At 44.6% G+C, this 26,871-nt stretch overlaps 2 protein-coding genes across 2 annotated transcripts in view; one reads left to right on the top strand and one right to left on the bottom strand.

Annotated features, from left to right (window-relative positions):
* Window positions 1–631: 631 nt before the first annotated feature.
* Window positions 632–15,297, top strand: LOC311323771 (G-protein coupled receptor 26-like; the record flags this gene model as incomplete). The annotated part of the gene is made up of 4 exons (XM_084456070.1): window positions 632–1,299; window positions 2,016–2,129; window positions 7,427–7,654; window positions 15,099–15,297. The coding sequence occupies 4 exons, from the start codon at window positions 632–634 to the stop codon at window positions 15,295–15,297; spliced, it is 1,209 nt and encodes a 402-aa protein (XP_084312196.1).
* A 1,081-nt stretch (window positions 15,298–16,378) lies between these two features.
* The window catches only part of cpxm2 (carboxypeptidase X (M14 family), member 2), a gene marked incomplete at both ends in the record, with an annotated part of 46,838 nt that continues 36,345 nt past the window's right edge, over window positions 16,379–26,871 (bottom strand). The window contains 10 exons of the mRNA XM_084456068.1: window positions 16,379–16,641; window positions 18,609–18,708; window positions 19,125–19,264; window positions 19,761–20,058; window positions 20,930–21,109; window positions 22,794–22,990; window positions 23,246–23,369; window positions 25,556–25,644; window positions 25,880–26,030; window positions 26,687–26,771. Coding sequence (XP_084312194.1) covers window positions 16,379–16,641; window positions 18,609–18,708; window positions 19,125–19,264; window positions 19,761–20,058; window positions 20,930–21,109; window positions 22,794–22,990; window positions 23,246–23,369; window positions 25,556–25,644; window positions 25,880–26,030; window positions 26,687–26,771 — 1,627 coding nt within the window. The remainder of the gene's footprint in view (window positions 16,642–18,608; window positions 18,709–19,124; window positions 19,265–19,760; window positions 20,059–20,929; window positions 21,110–22,793; window positions 22,991–23,245; window positions 23,370–25,555; window positions 25,645–25,879; window positions 26,031–26,686; window positions 26,772–26,871) is intronic.

Genomic DNA, 26,871 nt, shown 5'->3' with positions numbered 1-26,871 from the left:
TTTAATTTAATCTGTCACAGTGAAGTGACTGCATACTGATTGATGGTTGATGTTGCAGCACACCTGGAGCTGTAAGCTACCTGAAGGTTTAGACTACCTGAAGGTGACTACAATCTATCACCTCGAATCTTGTCTTCAAACACTGTAAAACAGGTCTCTGGAAAGCAACATATTTTATCTCTATTAGGCTGCCAATTGATTCGTGGTCTTACTCTAGCTCGGGGAAGTTACCTGAAAACGAAGGGAAACGTTCGGAGCACATCGCAAGCTGTGCAGGCTACTGACCAGTGCAGACGCAGTGTGCCAGACCAGTGCACGTTTGGCAGAGCTTGTTCCTGCACTTTTGTAGCTGGGAGAGAGCTTAGGCTACTCTCCCCTACACATTCCGGACGGTGCCTCTCATGACGTTAGAATCCTCGTAATTTGATGGACATCCTCATTGCTGCCTTGTGCCAAATCTCATGGCAATGACTGGGAGAGGAGCGGAGAGAGAGTTTCTTCCTCGTGAAATAAGTAGGGATGCCCGGACATGGTTATGGGTGAATATCTCAACAATAACAACATGCCAATCTGCTATGGTTTTCTGGATATAATTACCCAAAGTCGGAATAACTGAGTTTTTGGACACACCATGGACACTGCGGAGGTAATTCTTTCTTTCTTGGTGGTAGTGGTTATCGTAGTGTCGTTGCTGTCCAACGTGCTGGTGCTGATCTGCTTTCTGTACAACCCGGAGATCAGAAGGCAGGTGCCCGGTCTGTTTACCGTCAACCTCACCTTCTGCAACTTGTTGCTGACTGTATCCAACATGCCACTAACTTTGATGGGGCTCATCAATAACAGTCAGCCCGGAGGGGACGGGTTCTGCCAGATAGTGGGCTTTTTTGAAACATTTTTAACGACTAATTCAATGCTGAGCATGGCAGCTTTGAGCATTGACAGATGGATTGCCGTTGTGTTCCCACTGAGGTACCACTCTAAAATGCGCCACAGAGATGCGGCTCTGGTTCTCGGCTACACGTGGGTACATTCCATGTCCTTTTCGACAGCGGCCGCTTGTCTCTCTTGGGTGGGATACCATCAACTTTACGCGTCGTGCACCCTATACAACGTGAGATCGAACAGTCGCACACAGTTCGTCATCTTTACGGTGCTTTTCCACGCACTCACCTTTCTCCTGTCTTTAATAGTGTTGTGTGTCACATACCTCAAAGTGCTTAAAGTGGCGAGATTCCACTGTAAAAGGATAGACGTTATCACAATGCAAACTTTAGTGCTCCTTGTGGATATTCACCCAAGGTAAGTGGTATTTGACATTAATTCCTTCTGCACCATGCTCAGTCTCACTTGTCAGTGTCTATCTCATTAGTTTTAGGCCACATCTGTAATGAATCAAGTGGCAGTGTTCTGATGTTTTGTTATATCACTATTCCCATGACGTTATTTTTTTCTGTGTAGCCTAGTTATTATGCTGGCTCGTGATGTTCCCTGGGGCTTCCATCACATTTGCATCCAGACTTTCATCACCCTGTACAAAGCAATCCTAAAATGCTATTAAACTAGATGTTAATGCAAACAGTGACCCTCAACATTAACCTCCTTGATGATAGCACCCCTGCCCTTTATCAAATAGGAATATCAAATTGACATCTGGTTAGAATAGTGGAATCTGCATTGGCATCTACTATAATGTATGAGGCTATATCTGTTGATCTAAATGCTTGCTAGAATGGTGTTGACATACTTTGTGAATTTATGGCAGTATCAATAATGACATCAAACATGCCATCCCATGTCAACACAGCATGCATGCAACATACAGCATGCATGCAAACATAACACTGACACACGCACACACACACACACACACGCCCCCACCCCCCCACACACACACATACATATGCAAGCATACACACACAGCCGCCCACACACAGCACACACACAGTCATTCTTAGTCTCCACGGCTGTCAGTCATGCCAGCTCATCCTGGGATGCTGTGTGTTGTGCTTGGGCAGTGTCCGACAGCGATGCCTGGAGGAGCAGAGGAGGCGGCGGCAGAGAGCCACCAGGAAGATCAGCACTTTCATCGGCTCGTTCGTGCTCTGCTTCGCGCCCTATGTCATCACAAGGTGAGCATAGAGAGAGAGAGAGAGAGAGAGAGAGAGGGACAGAGAGACCCAAGACACTCTCTCTCACTGGACACCCAGGACTCTGGACCCTCACACACACACACACACACACGCACGCACACACACACACACACACAAACATACACACACACACACACACACACACACACACACACACACACACACACAGAGCTGCTAGCTGTGGCCCTGACGCGCAGACTGCAGCGCAGAGCCGCTGTCACTGTCATCTCCACGACTCCTGTGGCACTCCTCCTCTTCCTCCTCCTCCCCCTTCTCCTCCTCTTCGTCCTCCTCCTCACCCTCTCTACAGGCCACAGCTGGGCAGATGAGATTGGCTGACCTTGTGATATGCTGCTACTGCTGCTGCTGCATTAGCAGTTTTCCTCCCTGGTTTGTGTAGTATAATAAGCCAGGTAGAAACTTTCCCCTCGCATGCGTCTGTGTAGCCTAACCTTCGATGCGTCCGTGAGACACACAAGCGATACTGTAGCTCCGCTACGCCGTCTGAATGGCTAAACGGAAATCACCTGTTCCAGTACCATGGCACTAGTTCCGAATGTTCGCCGCTACCCTCAGCCTGTAAGAAAAATCTTTTTGGCCAGCATGTGTACAGTCCATACTAGCCTCATCAACAAACAGGCCATTTCTTCTTGTCAACACATACTGTAAAGTATGTCGTGAAAAGTCCATAATAAAACCCACATGTTGGCTGGCACGTTATCCAATTACCAGTGAGGTCTAATGTGCTATAAACCGTTCTGTACATCACTGAAATATGATAATTTTTTCCCTATGCTGTATTATTGTAGTGTAAAAGCTGCACAGGGAAGCAGTTTGCTCAACCTTCAGCTTGCGCTAACGCTCTGGAGGGTGTAGACTACCAGTGTGGTGCATCAGGCATGACCTGCTTGGTATGTGTGATGCTTTTCACAGGGTAATAGCGGGTGCTTTGTGGTGGCCTTGTGAGGCCATCCTGATCTAGCGAGCTCACTTTCAGTTTCACTCCGCAGACCAGTCTGGCCTTCCCCCATATCGCAAACGATTACTGTGGGCGGGAGCTCTTGCCTTGGTAGACTAAACTCCTTCAGCCGATCAGTGTAACAAATCAGTGTAAACTTTTTTTTTTGTTATTGAGTCTATATTTGCAATACTGCACTTTTGTATTTGCACTGTCCTGTCTTTGCACAGTTCTGTCCTGTCCTGCATCCTGTCTAATGTGGTCTCCATCAGTGTATGCATCATTGACCTAAGCAAATTCTTAGTATGTTTAAACCATATACATTGCAATAAACTGATCATCAAATCAAATCAAACTTTATTTGAATAGCACATTTCATACACAGAGGCAACACAATGCGCTTTACAGAGAGCAATGGGGGGTGGGCATAGGTCCCACCCCTACATATTCCAGAGGGAAGCAAAAAACAGTTTCATCCGGTGGCCAGAAAGGTGAGCTGTAAAAAAAAATGTCCCTGACCTCTCTCAACAAGACGATCGAGCAAGCTCCTGGAAAATCCTGGTCAGTAATGCAGGTCATAGCCAATGTTCTATTGGCTAAGAACATTTACAGAGCAATAAACATGGGTTAAATACTTCATAGGAGAGACATGACTTAACAGTACAGTATAAAATTGTTACAGAGATGTTGCCTACATGGTAGGCCATTATGTGTTAACTATCCCTGTAGTCTATAATATGATATTTAAGTGAATCATATAACAAAACACAATAAGCACAAGCTCATAGAGAATGCTGCAAAGCAGAGGTGGGGAGACAGACAGCAGAGAGCCAAGAGTAAAAAAGGGATGGGGTTGGTTGGATAGGGACAGCTGGCGACACAGAGTGGGAAGGAGCTGGACACGAGGAAGGCAGGGGGTCTCTCCTGGAGCCATGGGGAGCCATTTGGAGGACCTTGGCCGGGGAGAGGGGGCTCTCTGGGATCTGATACAGGGTGGCCTGCAGGAGACAGGGAGGTGTCCACAGGACCTGTTTAGAGTATAAGAGGGAGAGACACTAGGAGGAGAGAGGAAGGCAGGGTTAGTGGCTGTACTGGACATCTACAGTAGACGCGGGGGTTTCTATCAGACTCAGGGTGGTCTGCAGGTGACAGTGGGGCATCTACTGGACCTGGTTAGAAAGTAGGAGAGAGAAGCACTAGGGAGAGGGGAGGCAGAAAAGGGTTAGTAGCAAGCAGAGCCACATAAGCAACACAGATATTAAAACAGACTTTGCCAGTCGCAGGGCAACCAGCATCTGTACGTGCACAACAGGATATACACCAATGTATAGTATACAAAGGATTCACAAGCAGGCTGGAGGCTGCCTTTCTGTGTCTCTAGGTCCTGGCTAGTGATTGTAGGCTAGACTAAAAAGGTTAGTCTTAAGATCTTACTTAAAAGTTTCCATTGTTTCAGCCCTTCTTAAGTACTCTGCCAAGGTGTTCCAGAGGTTGGGGGCATAGAAACTGAAAGCTGCCTCTCCGTGTCTCTTGGTCCTGGCTTTTGGAACTGTTAGGAGTTCAGTACCTGAGGACCTGAGTGGTCTGTTGGGCATGTACCTGACAAGTATGTTTGAATCTTGAATCTTATGGCTGTTTGTTCTATAAAAAATATTGCTAAAGTTAAACCCTCCCTTTCCCTTAGCGATGCAGAGAAACTAGTACACGCCTTCATAACCAGTCGTCTAAACTACTGCAAGTCACTATTCACTGGACTCTCCAGTAAAGCAATAAAAAGACTGAGGTTGGTACAAAATGCTACAGCTAGGGTTCTCACGAACACCAAAAAATATGAGCACATTACCCCTGTCCTGAGATCACTACACTGGCTCCCTATACTGTAGATTTTAGAATTCAGTTTAAAGTGCTGTTGTTGGTTTTTAAAGCTTTACATGGTCTCGCACCTGTTTACATCAGTGATATTTTAGTATGTTATGTTCCTGCCTGAGCCCTTAGGTCCTCAGATTCACTGCAATTGACCATTCCTCACACCAGAACTAAAACCTATGGTGAAGCTGCCTTCTCCTCATATGCCCCCAGATTATGGAACGAGCTTCCGCTAGACTTACAAAACTCTTCTGAAGACCTACCTGTTCAAAAGGGCATTTTCCATTGAACAATAACAATGCAGGTTTTTAATTTTGTTATCATAATGTCATTCCTTTTTTATATTGTTTTCTTATGTCTGAATTTTACGTTTGTGTTTGTGTGTTTTTCTGCTGTCTATTGTATTTGCCTTTTGTATTTCTTATGTTATGTAAAGCACATTGAGAGGCACGTTGTGTCTGAATGTGCTCTATAAATAAAGATTATTATTATTATATTACTGATGTTAACGTTACTGCTTGTTGCTTCGGGAGACTGTTTTGCCATGGGAACCTGTCAGAACACAGTCCCTGATTGGCCAGGTCAAAACCTAATGGGAGAATAATGATAATAATGATAATGGAGATAGGGGGAAGTCCAGAGGCAAACTGAAAGTGAAGTCCGGAGGCAAACTGAAAGTAAGCTTGTAAGATCAGGATGGTCTCCCAGGGCTATAGCTTGGTGGTGGCTGGTGTTAAAATACAAAATAAAATAAAAATACAGGACACACACACACACACACACACACATGGGGGTCACTGTTGGGAGTTGTTCCCTGCATTTCTCCCATCCAAGCCATCCTCCTCCAGGGGCAGCCAGGAGCAGTTGGCGGCCATCACTCAAGTGCTCAGTCCAGGTCCTGGTCAGGGGCAGGACTGAAGATCATCTGTTCTTCTGCATGTTTTTCGTATTGGGTTCTTTTGGAGGAAAACCTTGTGAACATGGGGAGAACATGTCAGAAATGCACTGGGATGGCTTGATGTTAGTCGGGGTAATTGTACTGTGCCAAGAGTATCCGAAAGACTGCTGTACTGTAACAGTGGATGTCATCATCCTGTTGGCCCACTTCTTCATGCTGTAAGCGTTGTTACTGTACTGTACTTCACAGTACATCATTTTAGGTGTCCAAGCCAACGTAATGGATGTGACCCTGCTCCCTGAGTCCGCCTATCTGAACTCCATGTACACTCTGGTCGATCTGTTTGTGATCCGTGATCCTAAGCCTAACCTAACCTCCTCCCAAGCATGTATGCAGTCATGTTATGGGATCAGATGAATCCAACTTAGACTAAAAGTAAGTGCATCAGTAGCCTAGCTCCAGCCCCTGAATTGGAATTTTCGAAAAACAATTTAGGATCTGGAAAGGCTCTCGTCTATAGTGTGATTACTCGGTTGTAATTCCAACCAGGCCAATCAGTGTCTTTTGATTACGATGACAGAATTAAACTGCGTGACATGATTGGTTAGGGGATTAACTAATTACTGAGGACTCCTTCGGCAACACCCATCCAAGCAAATGGCTGCAACGGGAGCCTGTTCAGACTGAATAATGAAGTGAAATGAAATAGCAATTCAGTCATCAGTCAGAGTGTTAGACTAATGCATCAGAGCAGATACAATCAAATTACGATAAACACAATGAATCATCATTTATTTCAGATTGTTTACAGGTCACGGAGACCCAGAGTGTTTGTTCCTGTGCCGCTCAAAGAAGAAGTCTGCAATAATTGCGTATATTGTGTACAGTAGGAATGAAAATCCAAATTAATTGGATTGTTTCAAATGGTGACTGAGTGTTGTTTTGTTCTCCCACTGCGTCTGACTTCTACTTTTCTGTCAGAAAATTCTGCTGTGCTGGAATTTGTGCTTGCGAGTGAAAATGAGAAAGAAAATCTCAGCGTGGGTGAAACACAGGTTCATAAGTCAACAAAACAGATTCAAGTGGGGAGAAACTGTACACATTGTTTCACTTTTGACAGCATGCTACGTTCTATCTTGCAAGCTATTGTCTCTACTTGATAGACTATGCCAGGAAAATCGTTGCAGTCTTGACTTTTCACTCCATCAATAAGGAACAATACTGTACCCTGAGACCTCCTAAAATGAAAGATAATAAACACTCCTGCAAGTCCATCATCCTGCCTTAGTACTGAATACTATTTGTTGTCACAATAGCTTGTAGTGAGACCTACCCTACGGTTTCTCCCTTTTTGGTATTTGAATATGGTCAAACCCTCAAACCATACAGTAGTGGTAACATGGTACAAACAGTCCCTCCCAGATATAGGCTATTGTATGTGACTAATCTAGTTGTACATAAGGAGCTCTAGGTGTACCTGTTTCTTGCTGCATTTATTTATTTTATTTATATCTGTCTCTCTACCTCTCTCTCCGTCTACCCCTTTGCCTGCAGGATGGTGGAGTTATTTCCATCAGTGCCTGTCAGCTATCACTGGGGAATAGTGTCCAAGTGCTTGGCCTATAGCAAGGCGGCCTGTGACCCCTTTGTGTACTCCCTGCTCCGCCATCAGTACAGGAAGACATGCAGTGACATCATCAACCGGGTCCTGAAGCGGAGCTCTCTGAACGTGTCTGACCAGGGACACGAGAAGAGAGGCAACGACGTAGTGCAGACTACAGAGTGAGAGCCTGCAGGCTGCCACGGCATCGTCGTCTGAAGAGAGATCTCTGGGGACGCAGGGACACTGTAAGCTAAGAGAATATGGAGGGAGACGAGGACAAAGGCAAGCTGTGGCTAAGACAAAATGGCCTCCCTATGATCACGTTTTGTTAATGTCTAAGGTACAAATTCTGGATTTGAATCTGGATGTTCCCGTGTTTACTTCATTGAGAGCACATACTATACTGTACCCTGGCACATGATTCTAGACCGGTAGGGAAGATATGTGATCCTCTTAGGCCTCACCCCATACCTGGAGTGAAACAGATGTCTTCACTAAAGGGAAGTCAGCAAGCTTCGTACCAGGAGTGGTGGGGGTTCATGCTGACTCTGTCTCTTAGCACTTGTTTGCTCTCATATGATCTTCATGTGGGTTCACACCACTTCTAGAATGTATGTGAGGTTGTTGTATATTGTTCTGTTATCATGTGCACTGTGTTCACAGGTAAACAAGTACAGTAACTGTTGATATTGAAATGTAGCATTGAAATGTGCCATCATCTATATATGTACAAAATTAGTTTAGAAACGTGTCACTGGAGAGATAGGCTCAGGTATTTTACTCCCAATATGATACAAGTGTTAATGTTCTTGTCACATTGAATTATTGTCTCATTTGTTCTTGTCTTTGAAATAAGCACTCCCTCATAGTATTGGGGGGTTATGGGAGTGAGTATTCAGAAATCTGCTCCAGAAGTTCCTCACCATGACCCATTTGCTTATCCACTCCATTTTAGATGGAATGTTTCCCTAGCTCTCATGCATGTGTTCTTTGGATCTACTGTAACCGAGGACCTTGCCCACCAGCTCAGAACAGTTTTAATGGGAAAATGGGCCTTCAGACTGCAGAGCTGTAGTAACTGACGTCTGCCCCAAGGTGTTTTGATTGAGTGTAGTGTAACTGACAATACAGTACTTGCCTGGACTTGTAGTCCAGCGAGAGATCTCCTTCACATAGAGCATCTCTCTCTCTCCCTCTCTCTCTCTCCCTCTCTCTCTCTCTCTCTCTCTCTCTCTCTCTCTTTCTCCCTTTCTTAGCTTAACAGTACAGAGAAAATACATTCCCCTCGATCCTTCAGACTGAAAGCAACTACTCACAACAAATCGTCTATACAATTAAATTATGAACTGCGATTGATATTGTGTGTAATTAGTCCATAAAAGGCCTCACTCATTCCAAATCTCTCTCCATCCGTCAGCAGAACTGCAATGAAATTATATTGAACTATTGTGCATTTTTCACTAATAATACTCTAGGTTCCTAGCCACTAAAGCATGTTATGCATCTGACATTACATGAGTGACACCTCCCCCACCTTTGGTTCTCTGAGCCGGGACAACACCAGAAAACAGCCTGAGACTGACAAGACGTACAGTAATCACACCTGTGCGAGCGGCCTCCTACATGCTGCATTTGTAAATTGTGTTTTCTGTATCAGAAGTGAGATGACTCTGTATCAGAGGGCTTATGTTTGGACTTGAATGTGTGGCAGGGTCGGGTTGAGGGGAAGACGGTGTTTTGAGTGTTTCTGTCCCTCTGAAGTATCAAGGATAATCAATAGACACAATCTTGGCACAGAGCAGCATGGCTCTTGAAACAATCAATACTGTCTCTCTTTCGAGCTACAACTGAACAAATTACCACAATGATTAAAGATTTGTATTTTGCAACACATTGATGGTGTAACCACATTTAAGCTTGTTGAAAAGAGGGAGAAAAGTCTTAGGTCTTAGACGTTCAGACCGAATATCACCCAGTATTCAACTAGAAATCAACGTTTAATCCCAGTTGGTGCACACTTGGAAGGTTCACTTTGGGATTTTATAGTGCAAAGAGATAACTGTTTTCAGGGTTAAACATGTTACATGTTACATACAGCTGAAAAGTTAAAAGCTTGAAAAGTTACAAGATGTTGTACCTATATAACTTGGAATGGAATGTGTGGTTGTATGTGACTTTGGCTTTTACTTTTGGTAGGTTACTTAGCACCTGATGCCAAGTTACATTTGGAGTGACAAGGCTGCAAAGTGAGAAGTGCGAAAAATGCATAGCCCAGTGCCAAAGTAATATACTTAAGTCCTGTTAATGCCCAGTAAGCCAAATATCACAGTAGCTGTAATTCATTTGTTAAAAACATAACATTGATGAAATTTAGCGCCAAAAGTATGTGGTCCAACATTTAGAAGGAGAAATGCTGACTACCAATTTGTCTAATGTACTGGTTCATTTATGGTCTGGAAATGGTTGACTGTTGTCATTCAAAACCAGAGCACGCTCCATAAAATGAAATTAAGGTTACTTTTCATGGTATGGTTCATATTCATGTTTTCAAGAATTTGTATGTGATCACCAGTGTCAATAGTTAGAGCACATACTGTCTATGGGGGTGTGTTGTATGATGGGATTGCGCTGTAACCTACTGTATGATGTCTGTCAAGACAAACATGCCTTAAACTGAATGATGGTATCTTATTCTAATAAATCCCCCTCAGAGAGGGATCTAGAGGGATCATCATTGAAATTAAATGAGAGATTACATTATAGATGTGCTCTCATCACCTTATGTTGGAATTCATTAACATTCTATAGGAGCCTGTCATACTAAACCCACATTCTACTTATAATGGTGGTTCCCTGCTAACATTTTGCACTGATCTAGAGCAGAATTATCATCTAATGATGAATTATGTAAATGTGTTGTTAGTTGGTGATATAAAATTCAAAGTTTAATGAAAAACATGAAAAACATACACAGAAAGATTTAGAGATTGATAAAATTGTGTTAGAAAGTATTTTTGTGTGAATAGATATACAGTATATATATTCTGTAATTTAAAATTAATTGTTAAAGTGTTACGGAATGTGCAGCATAAAATGCAAGACCTGGGATTGAAACGTGATATGAATAGATAATAGTACACATGACCTGAGTGTTCTATTATACAGTACCTCATTTTATCTGTTTGTCATTTCTTCAGAGAAATACAGAGTACTACAACATTATTCCAATGTATGTTAATTTGTTAGTACTTAGGACAATATGGTCAGTGATGAAGTTGTGGTAGTGGTGATGATGATTAGAATTGACTGCTGTTCTTTTGCTTTTGCCGAAGTGGTCCAATGCCGTGGTTATTACACACACCAGTCAGTCAAGCCATCACACGAATGCTACTCGAAACTAGTGTGCATCTAATTTCAGTGACTGTTGATTATGCTGTTTATTTATTGAAATAAATGCCACAGGAAAGTCCAATGACAATGATTTGTTGATTTATGCTAACGCTAATTCTGGTATGGTGAGACACATTATTGTGCAGGATATTCACATGGACTGCTATGCTAAAAGGTGAGTCAGTGTAGAAATGTAAAGAGAGAGAGAGACGGAGAGAAACAGAAAGAAAGCAAGGATCAAGGACTGGGCCACACGGCAATTTGAATTGTCTACCACCCGCAAGCACTCTGTGCTCGAGGGGCGGTTTTCCAGTTTACACCGTGCTGTTGGCAGTGATGAAACAGGACCCCGGGAGTGTAAGAGCCCCCATCTGTAAATGACTAAGCTTCCAAACACTGATTCACACTCCAGGAGCTGCAGATGGCCTTCAGGTGGTACCGGGCACCAGGCAACGCTTAATCATAGCTGAGAGAGTCGTCCCGCCCCTCCTGAGGCTCTCGCAACATAGGCGTCTGTTAGCCCTGCTGTGCTGAACCAGCCAATCAGGACACATTTGAGACCTGCTGTGGACCGCCATGATGGTGCCAGTAAGGGCGCCAGTGAGGGTGCTATGATTCAAGCAGGCTGTGTTTTGATGTCTGTGACAAACTTTGTAGCAACAAAGCTGACATTTGGTGACCTCTGTTCTCCTTTTTACATGCACAAGTAAATCATCCACACATCATCCACACTGTATATGTATACACGTTAAACAGTATGTGCAAGAGCCATCTGTTGTGTTTATTTGTATCTAGTGACACATATTTGATATCTAGCCGAAGACTGAATGCAGAAATTGCATAGCAGCTTTCTCCCAGACCGTCCCTATACTGTCCGCTTTGATGTGGGTCAAATTGGCCGAGCTTAGAGGTGGCCTAACAGCTATGGAGCTGTGGCTGAGAGAGAGCTTAAGAGCCAGTTGATGGATGCTCCGCGCCACTTGCTCGTGTGATACCCAGGCATGCATGCGCTCGTGTTTCAACGGTTAGACGGACTTCTGAGGAAGCGCTGGCCTTTGAACTACTGGCGAGGTCTGATGAAGCCTGTCTGACTCCAGTCTTCCCACCCATCGGAAGGGGATCACAGCTGCAGCGGCACAGGCCGCAGATTACAACCCCACACTCCTCCCAGCCTCTGATCGGCTCTGTACTGGGTCTTGTACTACGAAACAGGATTACGGGGTAAGTGCGATAACTTCAGGTTCAAGCCTGGTTTATCCGTATCACAATCCGTATTTTTTCACCGTGCTATATCGCCATGGTAACATATGCTGCCGAGCTAACGTGCTCCGGGGCAGGTTAAGTTCCATATTATGGATCAAAAAGTATGAAGCACTGCCCGCTGACTGATCAATTCACGTGGGAAATGGCATATGGACATTAAAATCCCATATGGAACTTCAGTGTGCGAATGAAATCCCTGATATATGATATCACTGATATCATATGAAAAATTGCGGAATGGCTTAGTCAGCTATGTTCAGCGCACGGCTGTGTTCCGGACTACCCTGCTAAACTGCAAAAAAAAAAAAAAATGTCCACTGAAAGATTTAGCTACAATGTTTCAGCCCACCTCTGTCCTAATAGCAGAGTTGAAGACGCTAGTATTAGCTACTTCCTCACACTAGTAATCACTTACACCACCTCCCAGGGTGGTGTAAATATATTTAGTTGTTACTAGGAACTAGTCGTGAGTGGTGCAACCCATTTAAATTTAGTAGTGACTAAATCTCGAGTTAGTCAACACTTCTCGAGTTGGCCGTACACCAGGTGTACGGCCCCACTATTCAATAACCTCAGGAAGTACATGTAGCTTCCAAAGAGCCAAGAGGTGGAGGTAATTGCCAGTTGAGGACTGCTGGCTCTGTGGAGGAGGGGGAAGCAGACAGCCCTAGCAGCAGCTCTACTCTATAGCGGAAGCCGTGTGATTGGAGACATTTTCCAGATACAAGCTTACTGTAAAATGGCGAGGTGATAAAAAAAAGACTGAAAAGGGGCAATTACAATTAAATGGGCAGATTAAATTGAATTTTGGGGACTGAAAATGTATTAGCCACTCTGTTGAGCTGTTTTTCTAGTATTTCCCTGACTGAACTAACTGACATAATTAGTTCTATGAAATCTTCTTCAAGCCCCCTAGATGTTTTACCAACAACCTTGCTAAAGGAAGTTATAAGCTCACTCTTCCCCAGTCTGGTCTCTATTATAAATATCTCCCTAGAGTCAGGCTCAGTCCCAGCCTATTTTAAGCAGGCGGTCGTCCAGCCCCTCCTTTAGAAGCCTTCTGTACAGTTTTAAATATTTTATATTGTTCTTATACTCTATGTCTTGGGGGCGGCTGTAGCTCAGTTGGTAGAGCGGGTCGTTCAGTGATCGAAAGGTCAGTGGTTCGAATCCCAGCTCCGACTGTCCACATGTCGAAGTGTCCTTGAGCAAGACACCTTACCCCAAATTGCTCCCAATGAGCAGGTTAGCACCTTGCATGGCAGCTACTGTGAATGTGTGTGTGAATGGGTGAATGAGAGGCCATTGTAAAGCGCTTTGAGTGTTGCTAAGGTGGAAAAGCGCTATATACTGTAAGTGCAGTCCATTTACCATTTACCCAATCTGGACCCCTCCCTACCACAAAACTACCGGCCCATCTCTAAACTTTCATTTATCTCTAAGGTCTTAGAAAAGGTAGTTGCTTACCAGCTCAACACCGTTCTAAAGAACCAGAATATCTTAGATGAATTACAATCTGGCTTTCGGCAGAACCACTCAACAGAAACTGCCCTCCTAAGAGTTTCTAATGATATAATGATGTCCACAGACTCTGGTAACTGTGGTGTTCTGGTACTGCTCGACCTTAGTGCAGCTTTTCATACGGTAGATCATAGCATCCTATTAGACAGGCTTAGGGAGTGGGTGGGCATCACTGGGAGCGCTCTAGATTGGTTCACCTCCTACCTCAAAGAAAGAAGCTTTTCTGTTGCCGTAGGTCCCTTTAAGTCTGACTCCGCCCCCCTCTCCTGTGGCGTGCCTCAGGGCTCTGTCTTAGCCCCAGTCCTATTTGCCCTCTACATGCTCCCTCTTGGTCTCAATCAGCAAATTCAAGGGCATCTCCTGTCACTCTTATGCAGACGATATCCAACTGTTTTTCTCCTTCAAACCAGATAAGATTGAAAATCTCAGTGTACTGCATGAGTGTCTAGCTGCCATTAAGGAGTGGACAGCAAGCAACTACCTTTAATTGACTTCTAAGACCGATGTCCTGATCTTGGCGTCAGACAGTGTTGCCACTAGGGTGGCAGATCACATGGGGTCCCTCAGTGGAAATGTACGCCTCAACCTCAGGAACCTTGGTGTGACTTTTGATCAGTCTATGCATCTAGACAAACATGTTAAGTCGTTAACTCGCACCTGTGTAGTATATTTTGACCAGTATAATCACAAGTTATATAGTGAATTTCAAATGCACACACATACTTGAGGGATGGAAAACTACATAGGCCTAGGATGTCTTTAAGACAAGACACTGGGGATTTTTCAGTGTTACTGTGGCAGACTGGCACCACCTATATTTTTACTAAGTGCTTCTTATCTAAACTATATGACAGTAAGTGCCTTTTAGTAAAATCCATATATTCACTATTGCCACCTATATGACATTTAGTGGCTTTTAGTAAAATCTATATATTCACTAGGCGTCAAGTTTCTGATTATAGGATTAGTTGTCTCACAGCAGAGCGCTGATTTTCGAAGGCAACTCACAACACACACACCGTCACACAGACATGGCACATAGGATCTGTTTAACTGAGCCATTAAACTGTCTAACTTTAGACAAGGTAACGAAGAACAGGACAATTTTGGGTAACACCTCTTTTTGTATAACCAAGAGCGATGCGCTGTGTTAAGTTAGTTCATGATAGACCATTGGCGAGTGAACTCATCACAACTGCGCAGTGTGATTCTGATGCCAGAGATTCAATAAAAGTATTGAAACTTGCATCGACGGATCTGAGTCTTCTTCCTTACAGCCAGAAATTATCAAGAGACGACACCTGCTTTTTCCATCTGAGGAATATCTCAAAACTTCAGTCAGTTGTTGCTCATGGTGAGCTGAAAATGTCTGTCCATGCTTTTATATCCTCCAGGTTGGACTATTGTAACTCTTTGTTCACCTGCCTAAACAAAGCATCTGTGGACCAGTTGCAACTGGTCCAGAATGCCGCGGCCAGGCTGCTCACCAGGGCCAATAAATCGTGCCCCCATCCTGGCCTTCCTGCACTGGCTCCCTGTGCACCTCAGGATCCACTTCAAGGTCCTGGTGTTCACTTACAGAGCCCTCCATGGACAAGCCACTGCCTATATCTGCAACCTCATCTACCCCTACTTCTCCTGTCCCTGAGGTCGTCCAACCAAGGGCTCCTGGTGGTGCCTCGGACCAGGCTAAAGACTAAGGGTGACCGAGCCATTGGGGCTATGGCCTCTGTGTATGAAATGCGCTATATAAATAAAGTTTGATTTGATTTGATTTGACTGATGCGAGAACACAGGCTGACCATGTTTTCAACTTGGGAGCAAGCATGATTGGTGAACATGCCTTTTGTGTAGAGAAGCATGTTCACCAATCATGTTTCATTGAATACTAACCTAGATGTGTGTGTTTTTGTTATGTAAACATGATCCAGATGTAGAAAATGTATTGAAAGTAAAAAAAGATATGACACTATGGACAGTTCAGTAATCTTTTCAAATATACTTTTATTAAATAATTCCTGAATGCAGAAAAGTAACATGAGAGTGCATTATAAAACAACTGACCAATGACACTTGAATATATGTCTTTGGTCCCAAAGCATGATTTAAAGGTTGCTTGCTTGTATATTTACTGGTAAGAGAGCTTATTAGTGTTTCAGTATTGGTATGGCATAAGTTACTGCAGATACACATGTTGCTAGACGTTCTCCGTCTCTCCTAACCACATCATTAAAGAGAATGGATGAGAAAAATATATATTCAAGGAATCAATGTAGTCAAAGGGGGCTTGGATTTAACAACACAATCTACATTTCTACATAAGTCATTGCTGATAATGACTCAAGGAGAAATGACATTGAAGTTCATACTATTGTATTACTTTGAGATAAGCAGGCTGCTGTCACGCTAGTGGTTCTCAATAAAAAGCAACACCCAACGATGAGATGAGTACCGAGTACTTAGGGAGAGCTTATATCATGGCTAAAAGACCAGCACCCTGTTTTAAATAACAACCAGAATCCCTCCAAACATTCCTTCCCTGCCTTCTCCAACCACCCCCTTCCACCAAGACTCCAGATGGCATGTAGTTGAGTTCTAAAGCTGGTAGGAGATATGATTAAAGCATGGAGTGTGATCAGGGCAGACACCATATTACAATCAGAACAGACAGACGGAGGACAATGTTTTGTCTCTCTACCTCCTCTTCCACCCCCCACCCCCCGGGGTCCTCAAGCCACCCTATCCATGCGTCTCTGTCGGGGCCTGCGGGCTTGGAGCTGCCTGTCGGGCAGCCTGATGGGCTGCTTGCTGAATCTCTCCATGATCTCTTTGATGCGTGACAGGTTGGTGCGGCCCACGGTGAAGTCACACCTGGTGGCACCCATCTCATAGCCCACCTCACACTTCTTAATGGTGGAGCTGTAGCCCTCCGCTCGGGCCGTCACTCTGTACTCCCCCGGGTTCAACAGGCGCCAGTAGTCGCCGTCAGAGGCTACGGAACACACACACACACACACACACACACAGATGAAACATAAGAGAGTGTGTGAGGCAGAGAGATAGAGACACACACACAGATACACAGCGAGAACTCTCGCACGGTCAATTCCAGATTAGTGTAGTTCATGATGTGCCATCATGTTGCAAACCCATCGCACATACAACAGCTCTGAGCTGAGACAATAATGCTAACCTTTCACAGATCTTCAAATGATCTCTCCTGACCTACTGTAGGATACTGTACATGAACCGACATAAACTTGTTACAAGCCAAGAGTTAACTTGCCTCTATGCAAATGTTGTCCTAGAATACAGAAGTTGTTCTGCATGGCAACAGAGGAAGGCATGCTCCACAAAGCAATCATCTTGGAATGTACTCAAGCGAGAGACAGAGAGACAGAGATGGTGCTCTACTTTTCTTAAGAGGGGGAACTCTGTATTCCAGTTTAGATTTTAAAAATAGCTCTGCACTGTCATCTTAGATTAACCTGCCAACTCCCTGATGAGCAGAACTGTGTGGGCTTCAATCACTACTGTGAACTTGCTATATGTGCAGAAGCTGTACAGTGTACCTCTGATCCAGCAGCCACAGTGTGACAGTTACAGTAAGATGTCCTCTCCATCACCCACCCAGGTAGACAGCCACGCACAGACACGCATACAGGCATGCAAGCACGCACGCACACACATATACATACACACACACATATACATACACACACACACACACACACTTCAGCCCTACAGCTGCGCATTGTGAAATATGCTAACCGTTATGGTACCGCTGTTGATGCACCCGTCGGTACGAAGAGCAACATGCGGGCGTCCCTGACATCACCTAAGAAGCACACGAGGACGCCAAGAGAATCATCTGTATCTGTCCCCCTTTACGAGACGCTCGGTATGAAACTGGAGTAATTTACTGTTTTGAGGGAGTCTAGGAGAACATCATACAGTACATTTTTTATATTGACAGGCCTTTACCCCCCCCCCCCCCCACAGGGACTGCCAGGCTGAGATTCCTGCGTTCCGACTGACTGCTGATGATTCACACTGAAGCACGGAAAGTTTTATTTTTAAGCTCTTTGGAGCATTTGTTCAGATCACTATTTGAGAATATATTAAACCAATTTTTTAAAAGATGAGCTCAAGATGTTCCACTTTCTCTAGCTGCAGCTGAGGGAACTCAAGAGTTTCTTGTGGGAAACTGACTCACACTAGATTCCAGAAATTAGAACACAATAGGCAACATCCTGGCGGACATTTTGATTTCATGCTCCAAATACAAACGCCTTTCAGCTCGGAGAGCTGCCTTTTTAGGTAGCAGATAAAGATTGCCTTGAGGAGATGCCCAAATCAACTCCAGAAAGCCTGAGAGACACAGAGTGTGCAGTACGTCTATAAAGAGACCATAATGGTACCCAGCTCTAGTTACTGCTATTAGCTGTTAAGTGTTGTTCAGTGCTGTACATCTCTGTATTCAGAATGGCTGGGGTGCTGTGCTAGCCTGCAGTATACTGGACAGAAGTAGTGAGTAATCCTGAGGATAAAAGCTGAGATGAGAAGGCATGGGACTCTGCAGAGGTTCTGTCTGCTTTGATACTGTAGCTAACCATTCAACACTTAAGGCGTAGAGCAAATTTAATATGCAAGTTGAATATTGTTGTTGTTGTTTTTGGTTGGTTTACTTCACCAAGCATGAAATGGCATTGTCATTAATGGGCCAAAACATAAAGATGGAGAGAACATTTGAAGACCTGTGAAAGGTTAGCATTTCTCTCACTTGGTTGTATCTTTAAGTAGCCTATGTAATTATCATTTCATCATTTTCTATCATAGGTTTACTTTAGGTACTCGGGCAGAAGGAGCATTTAATTTTTGGGTCAATCGTTCAACCCGTCAAATGATTTAGTGCTGATATTTATTGAAACGGAAAGGTAACAGGAACTGATGTCATACATGTGCGTATGTCATGGCCGATCCCCTCCACAGAGATGCTGGCGTTGGCGATGCCATGCCCCTGAATGTCCCTCACCACACCCTTGATCCCACGATGCACCTGCAAAGAAGAGGACGAACACACCAGATGTCTTCCTCATCAGTAAAACATAAAGTTCAGTTAGGAAGGTGACTGTTCACCTTCCCTCCTCACTCTGCACCAACGTGCACAAGATGGTTCACTCTCTTATATTAAATACAGTAATAGCATTTTGTTTAGAGCTCCAGAAATGGTAGGAGGTCACAGTTAGGCCAGCAGTCCGTGCCTTTGAAGCTGCATTCTTTGCTAGAATAAAAAAAACAGCTAGAACTACTTAATAAGGTCTCATAAAGCCAACACACAATCCCTAAGATAGTTATAAAAAAAATGCCAACTTGCTAACTTGGCTTGTGTGTGTGTGTGTGTGTGTGTGTGTGTTGTGTGGCTGATGTGTGAGTTGCGGGGGCGGCGTGTGTCTTCGGCGTTGTGTACAGTACCTGCTCCATGAAGACAAGCAGCGACTCGCGGTTGTTTTCCCACTCTTCCGGCAGCTCACTCTCATGAGGGAATTTGTCACAGCCCACGTACATCGACAACTCAAAGCAATTGGTGTGCAAGTAGCTGAAATCATTCATACCTGCCAAACACAGAGCAATTTATCTTTTTAGCCAACTTCCATATGAAGAAATGAGAAGGCAAACTTTGTTTTTAAACTGCACACCTACTGTAGTTTTTAAACAGCGTTAAAACCCCCGCAAAAAAGAGACTTGACTTGAAATTGAATTGAATTTAAAGCGTTTAAACCCCCCCCAAAAAAGAGACTTGACTTGAAATTGAATTGCCAAACATTCCTATTTAATGTCCCAGGTGTTTTTGTCCTATGTTTTCTTTGGTTGGCTGCAGCTTATTTTACAACACTACGAGCAAACCACAGGGAAGCAGCCCGGGATCGAATTGGCTATGCAGATGTCTACATACTAAATAACTACCTCTCCCAGCGCGGCAGGAGGCTGAGCTGGGCTGAACTGAGAAACAGGCTACTGCTGACCAACACTGAGGGGGTTATTCATCAACAAAGCGCCAGTATGAGGCAGCGCAGGGAAGAGGAGGCCCGAGTGGGCACGGACACTAACTCCCCGCCGACGTGTGCCAGGACGCCCCGTTGATGGTGCCGTCCTCCTTGGCGAAGTCCTCGGTGTGGCAGACACGCCGGCTGGCGTCAGTCATGAGGCGGTGGGTGGAGGCGTAGGAGAACGCCAGCCAGCGGAAGACGTGGTCGTCCGGGGTGGGCGTCTGCTCCCGGGTCACGCCCTGCGAGCGCGTCCTATCGTAGGGGAAGGTCACCACCAGCTCGCCGCCCTGCAGGTTGCCCCCCAGCACGAAGGGAATCTTCTCCATCCATGCCACCAGCGCCCGTGTCTCCATGGCAACCTGCGGTGTGGAAGGGGGGGGGGGTTGGGGGGGCAAGGACAATCGTCTCAGAACCAAGATCTCAAGACTGACAAATCAACTCTGCCGTCCTCTGAAAACGATTCAATTGGATTTTGCAGTAAGAAGAGAGAACTTATGAAGCGAGATCTCAAGCTGACAGGTAGCTATTTGCTAGTGCGGGTCCACAAGGGCACAGCATCAAAAAATAAAGATATTCACCATTTATTCAAGAAACTGAACACTGAGACGCAGTGTCGAGAATATATATAGTACAGTGCAGGACCCCTTCAATATCCAGCGGCTTTTATTTGCATTCAAATGGGAGTTATAATTAGAGAGAGGATGATTGTTGTTTACCAGTCAGCCGTCTCTAAGCCCTGGCCTACGCACAGTCAGCCGGGGAAATGAATGTGGGCATATACAGCTTCCTGAGCACAGATGGAGATCCCAGCTCGGTTCTGCCTGCCTGGGCAGACCCGGCTCGGCCTGGCCAGGCCCAGAAGACGCCTGCAGCTGCGGCATTGTTATTTCTGAGACAGCGGAAACTCGTTGGCGGTGCTAAGTAATACCCAAGCACTCATGAGAGAGAGAGAGAGAGAGCTTATTACAGACAGTCAGGGTTTAAATGAGCTGTCGGGGACTCGGTTGTTAACAAACCCCCGCAGACAGCTGATCAGACCCTAGCACAGCCTGCCCTTCCCAAAGCCTCCCGTGCCACCGCACGCTAACTTGTTGATTTGATTGGGTCTATAAAATGACAACTACCAATAAAGACGTTTGAGCACATCTGTCACATCAGTTGTTACAAGGACAGGAACCCTATTAAAACAGCTTTTTATCAGGCTATCTCAATGTTCTGCTTGTTACTGACCGTGGCGTTTTTGGACTGGTACCACTCGGGGATGGGCACGTGGTGGTTGAACATTTTCCGCGGGATCCACTTCTTGGCCTCGGCCTCCCACAGCATGGCGTTGAGGTCGGGGAAGTTGTGGTGGATGTCCACACCGTCCTGGCTCCACCTTCCCAGGGACCAGCCGCTCAGCTCTGACCCCTGGGGGCCAACAGTAGAGAGACACATGGTGACAATATGAGGGAGGTAGAGAAAAGATAAAAAAAACACACACACACACAGTCCATGCATGCACGTGTAACAGGTGTCACAGCCTCTCTCGTCAGTATTGCTTCCACCCTCACTTGCCCAACACTGGATTCCCTCTTTGTTGTCTGACCTTCCATAAACACGTAGTTTAGACAGTTCAATTCGGTGACACACACATGCAATCACACACACACACACACACACACACACACACACACACATACACACACACACACACACACACACACACACACACACACACACACACACACACACACACTTGCTGTGGTGGTCAAGCAAGCATCTTGGTCTGGATCTACAGTCAAGCCGGAAAGTCTGTTTGTGCTAATTTATTTCAAATCAAAAATGTAAAATATAATATGTTCACACCCTTTGTAAAAGTGAAAAAAGTGAAAACCCAAAAGTGAGCTGAGGTGCATTTTGTTTCCACTGATTCTGCTTGAGATATAGTACAGTGCTCCAGTGTATCCTTGTGGAGATGGGAGAACCTTTCAGAAGATCAACCCTCCAGGCAGCACTCCACCAATCAAGCCTTGATAGTACAGTGGCCAGACAAAAGCCGCTCCTTAGTAAAAGACACATGACAGCCCGCTTGAAGTTTTCCAAAAGGCACCTAGAGGACTCTCAAACCATGGGAATCAAGACTCTCTAGTCTGATGAAACCAAAATAGAACTTTTTGGCCTGAATACCAAACGTCACATCTGGAGGAAACCAGGCACTGCTCATCACCGGGCTAATACCATCCCTACAGTGAAGCATGGCGGTGGCAGCATTATGATGTGGGGATGTTTTTCAGCAGTGAGAACGGGGCGACTAGTCCTGACAGAATGAAAGATGAATGCAGCTAAGTACACCGAGATCCTTGAAGAAAACATGCTCCAGAGCGCTCTGGACCTCAGACTAGGGCAAAGGTTTACTTCCAATGACACTCCCCATCCAACCTGATGGAGCTTGCAAGAAGAATGGGCAAAAATCTCCAGAAATAAGTGTTCCAAGCTCATAGCTTCTTTCCCAAGGCGCCTTGAAGCTGTAATCACTGCCAAAGGTGCATCAACCAAGTATTAGGCTAAGGGTGTGTACAGATATGTAACCCCTAAATAACCTATTTTGGTCAGTAAAATAAATAGCATATTTTCTAAAAAAAAAAAAAAGTTTTCACTGTCATTATTGGCTATTATATGTAGATGTTTGAGGCAAAAAATGAACTCAATCTGTTGAATAAGTCTGTAACGTAATAAAATGTGGAGAAGGTGACAGGGGTCAGCAGACTTTTCAACTTGACTGTATTTGCTGTTCACTAATGATGAGCCTTTCATCTGCTTCTGAGCTTCTGAGATTATAGGACTATTTTATAAGAACTGATATTACCCATTTATCATACACAATAATCCTGAAACATGTCCTTTGTCTTGTAGACACTCTCAGACTCTCAGATCAAAGAACTGCATCAAACACTGTTAACCCCCCCCCCCCCCCCCCTTCCCCCAGAGGCACACTTTCCTCTGGAGGTCAGCATATGAGAGGGAGGAGGCCACTATCGCCAGTGGGGTCAGTAGATGCTAGGGAAGGGGTCACTGTCAGTGGGGGGTGGGGGACTGGGTCTCGCAGACCTACCACTTCAAAGGCTTTCTCGTACCCATCGGGGTTGACAGATGGCAACAGGTGGATCCTGGTCTCCTTCACCAGGTGACGTATCCGTGGGTTACCAGACAGATACTCCTGGCACATGAACTGCATCAGCAGCATCAGCAGCTCGCGCCCCAGAACCTCGTTACCATGGGAACCGGCCGTGTAGCGAAACTCCGGTTCACCTGAGAGTGGCGGAGAAAGAGAGGGAAAAGAGGAGCATGTAGCATACCGCAGGCCTGGGTCCAAATACTATTTGAAATTCAATTCAATTACTTTAGTTTAGTCCCTGGAGTGTCAGGATGATGACGTTTGATTTTTTTGGAATAAGCTAGATCGATGGGTTATCAAGTCCAGGCCCGTAGCCAGCCAGGGGGGGGTAAAATCATATCTACAGACATTACAGTGCATTGTTTGTGTTGTAAAGATACTATTCTCACCAAGTTCATGCTCTCCAGGATTGTCGGAGATCTCAAAGGCGTACAGCTTGAGACCATTGTGGCTTTTGCCGATGTTGTAGATCCTGGTGATGTTGGGGCACATTTCATTCACCACCTTCATCAGCTGCAGGAACAACAGAACATACTGTACATGTTCCATAGCTTTTACACGATGATATCTGAATAAACACACCGTTATTACAATACAATATCTGTATTTTTTTTCACTGTAACGCATTCAAAACAAAGCCTCTTCTTGATGTATTTGTGTTTTAGTATAGGCCTCAGCATTCAGATTTAAAAACAAACAAAAAAAAAAAACGTGTGACTTAGAAATGGGTGAAATCCCCCTGGGTTCTAACTGATGAAACACAGTCTAATAATGTTACATAATGTGGTCTTTCCAGTGTTATACACAAACCCAAGCAATTACCAATAACGGCACCATTCAGTGTCACTGAACTCACTTAATTACTTTCAAGCCAATCAGAATGGCATGGCTGCGGAGAACGGGTTGAAGTAATTATGGTGAGGAGCGTTCACAATAGCTGGAGAACAGCACTAACAGCTGGGGTGCCAAGACAACGTCATCGTGTATGTGTGTAGGAAATGTAGCAGGAAGGACAACACAAGACCAACGGTTAAATCAAGCAACATTGTTAATTTCAGTGTCTAGGATTTCGTGTTCCCATTCTACCAGCTGCTGTGGAAATCATTAATCAGACAGGAGTTATGGTGTTAAGTCTTGTTAAACCTTGATTTTTACCCTAGTGAATCATTACACAAACATCTGGTTTTGTTCACGCAACACGGGAAAGCAGGACAGAGATGAGACTCTGTTCTCCCTTGCTGTGGTTCCCTGGGGAATTACACATGGGTTTATACGTTCTGATGTGGGAATAGTATGAGGAGGTCTTCGCAGACACATCTCATGTTCTACACATACACAGAGCCTGATGCCTCATTACAGTTCTATCTTTGGCGATGAGAATGAATATAATGAGGTCTGGTCCTGCCAGGGGTGTGGGAGAGCACATTAATCACATGTTCTACCAGAGGTGTGGGAGAACACATTTATCACAGCCCGAGAGGATCCTGGCAGGTTGAGCAGACGCGCCGACATGACGTCATTACGGCATCCTCTTGATCAGCTGGCTGTTGTGGCCAAAGTTTTCTTCCCACGTAGTGATTTGTCCTGACCTCTGGAAGACTCAGCCCCGCCCCCACGCCTTGAACACCAACCAGCCGACTGCAGACTAATCAGGAAAAAGATCTGAAAGCTCACTCCAAAGGCCTGTCAAAACATCTCTGCTTGGAATGCAGCCAAAGCACTGTTTTTCTTTGTTCCACTATCAGTCATTTATTTGGGAGAAAAATAAGATTTCCAACTGCAGTATTATGAAAGTGAAGGCGGTCTATATTGAAAGTGTAGTGAATGGGAGAGAGATAAGCTTTCTGAACAGATGGAGAAGGGCAAACAGGCTTCAAGGTGAATGTTTAAAAAGCTCAGTAATGGGAAAGTCCACTGTGCTCTGTGTGACTCTTAATAGTCTGAGAGTCTGGAAGAGACATTTCTATTTTAGAAGTTTACGCTGGCAGTTCCTGCTGCTTTCCCTGTCACCTGGGCTGGGAGACCCTGCCCACCAGCCAGGAGCTGCATTCTGCATCACTACACATTACGATTCATAGCACTGCTACCTCCAAACCACTTAGTCACCATGTTCACACACTTAACACAGTTCACACAGAACACAAATCCTTTCACAACAGTGTTCATGACAACAATATGAATATGTAATGTTATAAGACGTCCTATACACTGTGATTGCAATCACAATCCAAATAGTTTTACATGTTTGGCATGGCTTGGACATAAGCATTCCCCTGGCGCTTGTTTCCACTGCTTCCACAGAGGACTATGTGTAAGTCATGCCAAACACCTAAAACACCCTGTGCTTCTTATCTTGGAAAAGTTGTATAAAAAAAATATAGAATATAGAAAAATGTATAATACTGTAGTTTTTCCAACGGATTTACGGGTGCCCCATTGACTTCCATTGTAGCCCAGTGAGCTTGCAGAAAAACTGCAGCTAGCTCAATATTGTTTCAGGTTCATATATACCCCACCAGGGCTAAATGTCCAAAATAGCATACTACCCCTTTTAATGTCCCCATGGCCACACATACACTGGACTCCACTCATATAAATGTGGAAAGTGAGATCTGCCATTTCAGATACATTGTTGAATGATCCCATTGTGTCAGACACAAGCCTGCACAAGCCTGTATTTCCCAGTCTAGTCAACTTACATGCCTCATTTCTTTGTAGTTGTGATGTTTGAAGTCCAAGTTGTCTGTTGTTGTGACCTCATTCCGTCTATGGTAATAGTTATTGGGATCTGCAGAGAAACATTATTATTTAGTGTCAAGTCATCCAACAAAATCCTAAATATGAGAAAATCATTTTACATAATTTACACAAGTTACATAATCAAAGTGCATCTATTACCATATATACTGTATAATTTATGTCTGCAAATATCACCAGATATCAGAAATATCACTTGAACTTTTACAAGGGCACTCAGCTCTTGGGAGCATTATGAATAACTTCACCCTTCATCAGAATTGTACCTGGCATGGGGCAGCCGAGGATCTCAGCCCGCATGCAGATGCTGCCGCTAGTAAACCAGGAGCGTGGGTTCACTCTGATGTAGCGCGCCACCACGGGAACCGGGAGCTTGTTCAACACAGGGATCTCCTTCTCCCTGTTCCCTACGAAGATCTACTAAGGCAAGCAGAGGCGTCGGTGCATAAGCAACTGTGAATCACACACCGGTAGAGAAACTCTGTGGAGGGGTGGAGCATGGACCAACTTAGAACCCATAAAATTCTTGGATCTGAATCACGGGGTGGGTCCACGAGCCGGCCACACATGGCCGGGCTGGCCATTCATTCATTTTTTGAACTAGGATTACACAAAGAACGCTTTTCATGAAACTCGGTGGATGGGTGTAGCATGAGTCAATTTAGAACCCATTCTATTTTGGTGCACACAGAGCCATGAAATGCATTCAGGGGCAGAAGTCTGTGCTCTCTGACCACCATTTCTAGTTACTTTTGTCTCTCAGCTCATTTGGCATGCTAATAGGTACAGCCTTAAATATTTTCTGTTAATTGCATTCAAACAAGAATCCTGTTGTATGAATCAGATAAAGTAAAACCCTGAAAAACTGAGATTGAAAGCATGGAAGGCAGACAAATGACTACCCCCCCCCCTCCCAGCAATGGCAGAAAAATGGAATGACAGTGTCCATTAATAGACTGCCATTCCCTGCAAAACTCAGAATCACATTGGGAGAATTGATTGCTTTGTTTTGCTTGAGAAAAAAACAACTCTTTAGATAAATTGCTCTTTTGATCTCCTTCCTGGTTCCTCACCAGGTCCTGTGATCCGTTTTTCAGAGTCACCCAGGTGTGACTGTCATTGCTCACGAGCACTTTGTATGATGTCACCCAGTCACTCCTGCAGATAGAACAAGAGAAAGCCAAGTATTACTGAAAACGATGAAAAGTAGCTGATAGTAATTTGAAAATATCCAGCCATGAAGATTTCTCATATGGAG

The sequence above is a fragment of the Borostomias antarcticus genome, assembly GCF_949987555.1.
Source record: "Borostomias antarcticus genome assembly, chromosome: 22".
Lineage (NCBI taxonomy): Eukaryota > Metazoa > Chordata > Actinopteri > Stomiiformes > Stomiidae > Borostomias > Borostomias antarcticus.
The sequence above is the reverse complement of the archived record's forward strand: the minus strand, read 5'-3'. Positions and strand labels throughout refer to the sequence as shown.